The sequence below is a fragment of the Equus przewalskii genome, chromosome 19, assembly GCF_037783145.1.
Source record: "Equus przewalskii isolate Varuska chromosome 19, EquPr2, whole genome shotgun sequence".
Taxonomy (NCBI): Eukaryota; Metazoa; Chordata; class Mammalia; order Perissodactyla; family Equidae; genus Equus; species Equus przewalskii.
In genome coordinates this window covers 23,805,037-23,815,550 of record NC_091849.1, presented here as the reverse complement: position 1 = coordinate 23,815,550, position 10,514 = coordinate 23,805,037, and the positions used below count along the sequence as shown (strand labels likewise).

At 39.9% G+C, this 10,514-nt stretch overlaps 1 protein-coding gene across 25 annotated transcripts in view; it reads right to left on the bottom strand.

Moving 5' to 3' along the window:
* Positions 1-2,716: 2,716 nt before the first annotated feature.
* The window catches only part of CARMIL1 (capping protein regulator and myosin 1 linker 1), a 312,501-nt gene continuing 304,703 nt past the window's right edge, over positions 2,717-10,514 (bottom strand). For 9 of the 25 annotated variants that reach the window (XR_011529654.1, XR_011529655.1, XM_070584189.1 and 6 more), the window contains 2 exons: positions 10,033-10,179; positions 2,717-3,765 (listed from right to left, as the gene is read on the bottom strand). Coding sequence is in view for 22 of the 25 variants with exons in the window: in XM_070584189.1 (XP_070440290.1) it covers positions 3,629-3,765; positions 10,033-10,179 (284 nt within the window). In the remaining 3 variants the exon portion in view is untranslated. Of the gene's footprint in view, positions 3,766-10,032; positions 10,183-10,514 lie in introns of those variants that run through there. The other 16 variants (XM_070584192.1, XM_070584193.1, XM_070584209.1 and 13 more) reach the window with 3 other exon arrangements.

Genomic DNA, 10,514 nt, shown 5'->3' with positions numbered 1-10,514 from the left:
CTCATTCTTAGCTTAGGGCTTGCACACGGCACAAACAGGAAAATCATGATCTGTAGTTTAGTGTTCTGTGAAGATTTCCAGCTCCTCTTAGCAGTAGTTTACTCAACTCACAGAGTCTCAGGATTTTCTGGGAGACTCTGGCCCCCACCCCATCAGACCCCTGTCACCTGGCCTGAGTGAGCTCTCTGGGACACGCAGCTCCTGCTCTGCTCTCTTCACTTCCACTGCACTTTACAGGGTCCCTGGAATTGAGGTGGGGTCTGGTTTGTCAAAGTTCTAAAGGACCTCAAGAAGCCAATCAGTCCACTCTCTGCCTTGATGGTATTGTTCAAGAAAAATTATAAATTTACAAATGTTATCAGGGCTGGCCCAGTGGTTAAGTTCATGTGCTCTGCTCTGGCAGCCCAGGCTTTCCTGGTTTGGATCCCGGGTATGGACCCATCCACCACTTGTCAAGCCATGCTGTGGCAGGCATCCCACATATAAAGTGGAGGAAGATGGGCACAGATGTTAGCATACGGCCAATCTTCCTCAGGGGGAAAAAAAAAAGAGGAGGATTGGTGGCAGATGTTAGCTCAGGGCTACTCTTCCTCAAAAAAAGAATAAATAAATGTTATAAATTGCTATGGACTGTTTGTATCCCCTGCCCCCCACTTCATATATTAAAGCCCTAACTCCCAATGTGATGGTATCTGGAGGTGGGGCCTTTTAGTAGGTGATTAGGTCATGAGGGTGGAGCCCTCACAAATGGGATTAGTACCCTTATAAAAGAGACCCCAGAGACCTCCCTTGTCCCTTCCACCATGTGAGGACATAGCAAAAAGATAGCCTTTTATGAATGAAGGAAGACCTCACCAGACACCAAATCTGCCAAGGGCTTGATCTTGGACTTCCCAGCCTCCAGAACTGTGGGAAGCAAATGTTTGTGGTTTAAGCTACTCAGTCTATGACACTTTCGTTATAGCAGCCAGAACGGACTAAGACACAAATTCTATCTAATACATTTACAAAACAAACACGAAAGCCCATATACTTTCGGAGAAATCCACTAGCCCTCAGCTCAGCAGATACACATCCATGATCTTGAACTTGATTGGTGGTGACAAGATATGAGTGAGTGCATCAGTTCAGGTTCTCCAAGAAGCAGACGTGAAGAGGAGATTAGAATGCAGAAGATTAATTGGGGGAAACGTCTGTGAAGGATAAGCGTAGGGAGAAGGCAGGGAGCACCCTCAGACCATGATGTTGGCTGATCACCTGTGAAAGGAGAGAGGAGACAGACTTGGGTAGGAAGAACTTCAGTGCAGTTCTGAGAAAGTCTCGTCAGGCCAACGGAAGGTCCTAGAGCAAAGACTGCCCAGTAGAGAAGCCCTGTGTTGGGCAGGAATGGCCCAGCTCTAGGGGCCCAGCCACTCTCAGTGGTTGCCTGTGAGCAGCTGGAGGAGTGGGGGTCGCATGGCCTCAGTATGACCACAGCAGCAGGTCTCAGTGTACAGCAGCTGGAGGCTGTCAACCGACCATGCTCCCCACAGCATGCTGTCTTGAAGGGATGCCTGGGTGGGCACCTCCTGATCATCACAATGAGGGGAAACTTACGGATTCTTGCTGGCCACTCCACTGGAAACTTGCCTCCAGTCCATAGTGTTTCTCTGTATATGCCCTAGTTCTTTACATTATTGCTTAAAAATATGCAATGGCTCTTACTGTAGACAGTCAAGTTCCACTCCTTAATAAAGCACCAAGGCTATTCACTATGTGGCCTTCTCCCTTCTCTCAAGAACAGCTCCTATCCTGAAATCCAGGGAGAGGTTTCAGGTGTGGTTCTTACCACAAAGAATTCTAACTGAATGTGAACTTGATTGCCCTTAGATGGAGCACTTTCTGTATCTCCCTACCACTCCCTATGGTCTAATATGAGTCATACCAAACATTTGAGGGGTATAATTAGGAATCAGACAAAGTCTCTGTACTTATGCAGGTGTTACTTCAAGGCCTTGCACAAATGTCACCTCCTCTGTGGCTTCCTGAGCATCAGAGACAGAACTAATCCCCCTTTCCACAGCACTGTTTATTACAAATGTGGGCTCGATCACACTGTAGTCTACTTAGTTGGTTTATGTATCTGCCTCCCCACAGCCCGTTTGCTCATTGATGCCCATCTTTGCCATCTTCTACTTTGACAGCCATTAGAGGTGTCTGTTCCCATCAGCATTGATGACAGCAGACCTACATTTGGAGAAAACAATCCTGTATCTGTACACCCTCATAGAATCTCATGCAATGGCAGCAAACCATTCAGTTTATATTCACCAGCATTCAGTCTATGCCAGGCACCCGAATGTGTGTGGGGGTTGGGGTGGGGGGAATAATGAGGAAAACAGTCATGTCACACAAGCCCCACCTTCTATGATTCTTTTTTCCAACAGACAACCACACTGCTTGCGACTCTTCAAATCACACTTCATAGTTCACGCTTGCATCCCTTAAATGACCCCTGATTTGAGGTAATGAGAGCTGGATCAAACTCATAATATGATAACCTTTTGATAAAATTCATCTTCTTCCCAAAGGTAATGGAATTAGCAAATTACATTTATTTTGAATGTAACAGGTTTGATTATCTGGGAACCGTGATTATTTTGGATTCTGGAAACCAAAGAAAGTTCATTACCACAAGCCAATCCTAACTAGAAAAAGTAACTGGAGAAGGTCAAAATTCCGCTTGTAAAATCATTTTATTGGTATAAATATACATATGAATAAAATAGCTTCAGCCTGTAATGTAAGTGAATATTCGTGAAATGTCTTAAAAAGAGTAGTATTTTGATTTTTTACAGGTGTCAAAGCTTTCTCTCTTAAAATCACACGTTAAAAGCTAATATGTAGACAGAAATTAAAGGCCTTCAAAAAAACACGAATATTCATAAAACCTCATTCCAATCAACTATATACATTAATCTGGGCACCTGGTAGAACCAGCCGTGGGCCTCTTTCACTTTGTTCTTCACTGTGCTTGTTGATGGTATTGCAAAGGTCACCGACCAAGTTTAAATTTACAATTCCACATCAGGAAGGAAGAAGTTCCCCATGGGAGAATGTAAAAACCATACCCAAGATCTAATATATATAATTTATACAAATTATTTATTAGTGTGCTCTGTTAATATAATTATAATGTGCAATTGCATACCTCAAGAATAAATCGCTCTATGGAGTCGAGTGCAGACTTGACACAGGTACATGCAGCAGTACCCCAGTCAGCTGGATGGCGTTACTTGTGTGTGTGTCCAGTTAACTTTTTCTCCAAAAACTCATCTTGCAGGGCAAACTGTAGCTGCCTCAGAGAAATTCAAGTAGGGCCCAGGGGATAATTGCTGGCATTTGTGGAAGGCATATGAAGGAATGCTTAGAAATCAAATGGCAAGGGTTGGGAGAAGACCAAACAAATGTGCTTTGATTACCAAGAAATGGATCTGTTTCTGTTTTCCAAAAAAAAGCAAAGGAAAAAGGAAAAGAGAAAAGCACCAAGAGAAGAGCGCCTAGCAAGTAGGAAGAAGTGTTGCCCTTGGTTCCTCTCTGATGGCTAACAAAAGCACCCTGCACAAGAAGACTTCAGCACGGATGACCTTCACACAAAAATAAACTCTTTTTCTGCTTCTTCCCCGGAGTCACTAGATTTGCTGCCTTGACGGCCATCTTTACTGGAGGACCATTGCTTCTGTTCTGGATTCTCCTGGGCCTGCTGGCCCCAGCTTCTCCTTGAAGCTGAAACAGAAAGGGAAGAAGTCATTATCAAATAGGTAATACCCATGGCCTGACCAATGATGGGGTGAGATGCAGGGGCCTTTAAGAATGGGAGGGTTCAGGGTAAACTCTCTCAGAAACAACTTAATTATGTTTAGAGACTCTAGACAGAAATTACAAACCAACAAAAACAGAAACAAATTAATACAAGAAAACATAAAGAACCCAGTCTATGAGAGGGTAAACTTCTCATAGATGTGGCTGAGAATCTGAGGGGGAGGACCCCAGAAGCTGAGGATTGAGAGGAAGTGAAGGGAGATGCTAGGAAGGAGGAGAGCTCTGAAGCTGCTCTGTGCCAGGCGACCTCCTCAGTCATAGCGGCCCCCTTCTGCAGCAGAAAGAACAGGGCAAACACAGCCTTGAGGAGGCACTGCTGGACAGATGTTCCATTCGATGCCTTCTGCAGACCATTCAGGGTTGACCCTCTCTGCTTTTGGGACAGGATATAAGGAAAGGCCCCAGCAGATCTCTGTCAGACCTTTCTGTGTCACAAAAAAAGTCAGTTTCACTCTTTAGGAAATGAATAGTTTAAAAGTCTGTGAAAATGAATTAGTACTGCCCATAGCATATTCAATCCTTTTGGAACCAGCCACTAGGCAGAAGAATTGCCGTTATTGTTGCCTGTTCTGATTACATATAAATATTGAAGGATCCACTGAGACTTTACAAGGCAAGGATGGGAGAACAATTGCTGGAACTAGCCATTGAGATGGGCCATGTCAGGCACTCTCGATTTTATTATTGCTGTTCCTCACAACTACCCTGTAAGGAAGGTTTTGACTCTTGGAATCAGGATTGCAGAATTCCAAGACCAGAAACTAGATCTCTCTCTCTAAAGCCCATGTTCTTTCCAACTAGATCATAGCTTCACTGCTACTATACCTTGGGAAAGGGTTCAGATGTCATTCTCCAGCACGGCTACTAAAGGTTATTAAATATTACTCATAACATCTATTGTACAGACATCACTTCCACTAAAACTACCAAACGCCCACACTTCGTGTGGTTTGAAAAAGACGTGCAGCTGCCTCATCACTCAGAAGTTCAAATGATCCAACCAGGAGCACAGTCCTGGAAAAACAATAGGATTCATTTATGCTTCTAATCATTTTGATTTTAGCATTATGCTAAAAAACTCATCTTGCCAGGAACTAGTTATTCAAATGTTTAATCCACTAACATTTCAGGAAGTGAAAGCTCATGAAGCCTAGTAGTCAAAATGCAAACATAATAAAGTACTTCTCTTGCCATTTGGTTGTCTGGGCCAGATGCTGATCTCTAGACAATAAAAAATTAAATTTTTAGTGAATTACATTAAACGGAAATTACCCAAAATTCTGAAAAGGATAAACCTTTTAAATCTTATCAAAAAAGTATGTTATTTTTTTAAATTTTGACTTTTTACCCAACAGCTGTGAGTAAAGTCTCAGATAGAGGAGAAAAGCAATGAATAAATATTATAATTGATTTTTATTTTTTTAGCTTGAACTGAGTAAAAAAATTAAATGTACTTGTTTGATTGGTCCTTTGAAAGTTGTTAACAAGCCAGGCTTTGGGAAAAAGGTAAATAATTTTCTATAAATAGTTTTCCCTATATCATAAAACCAATTTGATAGTAATACACAAAGAGGCCTTTAAGTTCTCAATTTCTATATGTACTATAAACAGGAGGAAGTCAAGAAGATTTATAATATTTTTATCTTGAAGACACTTTGCAATAATCTAACCTCAAAATAGAGCCTCACTAGTAAAATCTGCTAGAAAATTTTATTCATTCCATTTTAAAACCAAAATAAGTGTTCCTCTACGTCAAGTGACTCAAAATAAATTTCCAACTCGACAGGTTCAAAGGAAGAAACAAATATGGTCACACATTGCTCATTTGCCTTCAGAGCAAACATATTTGCTTAAATTCTTAGATTAAAAAAGCATTTCATCCTTCCTAGTCTTTTAGCTTCCTCAAAATCCCAGGTCTAACTCATGTTATATGATATGACATCAGAGTCCTCTCTAAAAATGAAGAAATTCATGCCATCAAAATGTTTATGTCATGGATAAAAACCGAGATAACCCTGGTCCAGGGTCATTGTAGCAGAGCTAACTGAAATTCAGAGGAATCCAATATAAGAAATCTTCCTGCAAAAAGTACACCGTCCTCCAGTCTCCATCCAAGTGACACTGGCTTTTGAGTCCTCCAGGGCTGGGGGGCGGGGAGGGAGCGAGCTGAAGAAGGGCAGTTGGGAGGATTCAGCAAACACTAACAAGTTAACAGGCTGGTTTCTGGGTTGGTGACATAGACCTGTTACCAGTCATGAATGCAAAAATTTGAATTTGTCCAACACAGTCACTGAGAGGAATAATGATATGTTCTTTCTAGAGACCTGTCAAAGCAGTTCACTAGAGTAGCAACACTATTTAAAAATTCATTCTAAAAATGTTCACTTTCGTTAACTAAACTCTGCCAATTGTGAATGTGAATGTGATGGTGAGACTAGTACCAGGCTGACATTTCCTTAGTATTGTCAGGAGGCACCATTCACGGACAGAAAACTGAGGCATAGCGAGATCAAGCAACTGAAGCCAGACAACTAAAGTGGCTGAGTTTGGAAGCCAAAGCGCTCGGTCTCCAGCCTCTTGCCTTCTTATTAGCCCAGGTCACAAGTCCAAACAACTTTGTAGGGGAAATGTGCTTCGCCAAGCTTGTTTTTCAGCCCTTAGGCAGCATCTATTTGATTGCATATCATTAGGATGCTAATTCCAATTATATTGAAGTAGCTTTGGTCAGGCTCAGATTAATGGATAGTCTAAATAAGATTATGTCTGCTTGAAACTTAAAAACGCCAGAAATTATTTTAAAATATTTATAAAATTCACACTTTTTACTAATTCAGAGGAACATTCTCCTAGGCACTCTGATTTAATACCTGACTTTATACAGGGGAAAAAAAAAATTCAGATTGTTTTCCTACATTCCTTCAGTGCAAGTATTCACACAGTTAAAGTGCTGGAGCGTCTCTATACATCTATTACCACTCCACATACCATAAAAATTATAAAAGATACTTGAGTAAGTGAACAGGTAATTAATTCAACACAAAAACTCCATGTATATTCACATCCCGTCTACAGGGCAATAATTGGTGCAGAGAGGCTCAAACTCGAAATCTGTCATTCTTGCAGATGATTTGACTTCGCATATATATATATATATGCAAATATATATGCTAATTTTAAAGCTTCTGAAGCACGCATATAGACTCAGAATTAGAAATTCATATGAAAATTTGAGCTTTTCTCCATTTTCAGCTCTGCTGACATCCATGTTTCCCAGGAGGAAAACATTATGATGACCTTAAAATAATATTCAGTAGTCGACCCTCATTTTTTATACTTTCCTGCAAGAGCCAAAAAAGCCAACCAACTGTTAAATTTCTTTTGAAGAACTCATATAGGGGTAGTGGAACCCAGATCTGGTGAAAAAAGTGGAAGAGAGCACTGGCTTATACACTATAAGCCACAGCCAAATATGTGTTGGCTATAGCTTGGATTATGGAAGAACCAAGTCATATATAAAAGGAATCTCAGAATAAGATGGCCTGTACAAGCAGGATACATTAGAATGCATACAAAGCCAAAACCAACTATTTTCTTTAAGAAAATAGGACACGCTAGAATGAAAACATCAGAGATTATAGTTAAATATAGAGAGGAAATTATATGAAATTCAAAAGACGTAGTTACAAATATTTCTAGGAAAAGAAAGCAAGCATCTTATCTGTCAAATCAATATTAAAATAGTCACACAATTAAAACATAATAATCATGATAAAAATATGCAGCATGCTTTGAGAACAATAGCCTCTGTTTGTTTCACAGATACAGGATTTAGGAGAATAAGAAAGTTGTTTCAGCATAAACAAAGCTGCTCTTGAAAGACTTAAAGGAAAGTGCATACCACAGTTCACTAGAATTGCTCTGCTAAATGCTATTTGTTAACCAGGAGCTATTCAGAAAGCAGACTGCTATGTAGTTCTCACAGCTGAAGACAGGCAAGTGCTAGGAATCGGCACTAACAAAACAAAATTAAAATATTATATATAAAACCACTTTAATTGAAGCTCCTGTAAAAATTACTTTTTTGGCTCCTGTCAGTATTTCAAGAAATCAAGGCAGAAAAGCAAATACAAGATGGTCCTATTTAATTCCATCAAAATTTGCTGCAGCCCATCACAGTGAGAATTTTAAGCCAAAGGGGTCATGGAAAAATCTGAGACAGATGCAGAATTTCTTGCCTTCCTATGATTTGGCTTATCTCTGTCTTCATCCTCTTTTCATTTTAATTCAAAGCCTTACTGGATGATGAGTGTGGTACTGGGGGGTGGTCTCTTTGTGTGCTGTATATAGTGCTTTTAGTGGCCTCTTGAAGAAAGAACATTGTATCGCATCAACAGTGCTTTGTTAGTAATCAAGTGATACAAGTCAACTGACAGAGTAGTTCAAATGTAAATTTCTAAAATCTAGAAACATCTATGTAACCTTGGATGTTCTTATCAAAAGAGGCAATATAAAGACAGAGATTCTGATTTAATATACTCAAAAAAAAAACCCACCCCCACATCTCTTCAGAAAATGTCTTAGCTGTTCATTTATGTAATTTTTCTATGACTTGAAGATAATAGATTTTCTTGAAAACCACAGAGAAAATCTCTTGTAGAGAAAAGAGTTATTGTAACCATGTATCTATAAACAAGTCTACCACACAGGAAATCCTTTAAAAGTGAAGGACCAAGTCAGTTTTCTCCAGGGCAGGGGCTACTTGGCCTAAAGAGAATGTTCTGTCCCTACGTGACCTATAGACTTCGCTTTATGCTGTGGGTCATGTCCTTAACTCCACCCCATCATCTAGCTAGTGTGGGCTGGACCAGCAGACAAGTTGGAGCATATGGCTCATCCAACCATATTGGCCAAAAAGGCTGACTCCAAATGTTGTTGAGCCGGTAGATGCTTTTTGTTATTGTTTTTGTTTTTAAATCTATGTCAAGAAAAGTCCTCAAAGACAATAGTTCCCACTTGAGGATCATAATTCATTGGGCTCTTAAGCTACTAGGTGGGTCACAGAGGTTTACTATCAATAATAAAGTGGTAAGTTTGAGACTTGTTTATCCTTTTGGAATAAATCCTATGATAAGGTCACTTCCACTGACTTGCCATCTGGGGTGCCCTGTTAAGGGGAGTGAAGGGCCTGGAGCTATAGGTAGAATGCTGGACCATGCGCTTAATCCCTGGGAGCCTAAATACACTCATATGTTAACCCCCGATAAAGTTGTACAGGAAGGAAAGTGCCTCATTCCAAAGGAAGAAGTCTTTTAAGGAAATCTCGCCTATCAGAATATTTTATATTCTTTTTCTTCTATGATACTAAGATTTCCCTTAAAAGATTTTTCAAGTCGTGTTTATAAAAAGTTACTAACAAGGGAGATGAGCACTTCATCACAGAAAAGACATTTCCTCTCTGAATCAGCAATGATTGTTCTAAAATTTCCCATTGGAGATTAAAGCCAATTTCAAATCTGTCCTTTTCGTCTCCTGGGACTGTCCTCACCTAACAGAACATCACAGAATTTACTACCTTGTCAAATGGAAGACAGAAGTCATAGAGTAACTGCTGTAAAATAGAATAAATTGTTCCTAGGGGTCAGAAAGTTAATTGGTACTTTTCTTTCTTACTAACGGGTCATAAATGTCCACGAAAGATCATGTGCATGACACAGGTCTGCATTTAGTCTCTGGCTCTTTATCGATCCTTTTCTTAAGGACTGTAAGGTGAGGTGTTAGGCCAATATTCTCTAAAGGTATAAATTGTGTTACTGTAAGAATTTCTGATCCGATCCCAGTTTAAATCAAATAAAAAAGTAAAGAGGGAAAGCAAGAGAATAGGAGACATGACCCCAAAGATAAAAATAAACCTACATGATGGTAAAAATTTGAAAGGACAAGTCACCATACTCCAGAGTAACTTGATCCTCCTCTTAAGAATTTCTAATTTTAGATTTTTAAGTCAATGCTTTTTGCCCAAAGTGAAAGGACCATCCTGTTGCTATTTAGAAAAGAATCAGTCGTATGAATCACCCCACTCCCGGGATAGAAGTTACTCAATTAAAGTTTGTTTGTGTTAGTGCCAGTTCATAAGCTTTGGGTCAGTGAGGGATGATAATTGAAGGCTCTAACCATTTGTTGGCTGTGACTTCCTGTGCCCAATTGCATTCACTTCCTCTTCTGCAATGGTGGAGTACAGTTTTGAAGATCTTTTCCCTCTACTGGAAGGCTTGCCACTGTCATGATCTGAATGTCTTTTGTAATAATCTCCTCTTTGCACTACTGAGGAAAAGGGATTCATTTTACCCTTTATATTAGCAGATACATCAATGTGTCGACATTAATATTAAAAAATATGAATATTAAAAATCAAATATCAGCTTACCCACCCCGCTTAGGATTCAAGGAACCTACAGTGTTGGTCCTGAACAGATACATCGTTATCTACAGAATTCAACAGCCAACATTATGGAAATGTCGTGCAAAATGAGGTGAGCTCTGAGTCTGCCCCAAAAAGTTAGTAACAAAAAGGCCCCAGTGTTACCATTTTGATTCCGGGATGGATTAACGAAAATCACATTCACTATGGAATAATCCAGAAGAATCAAAGCAAT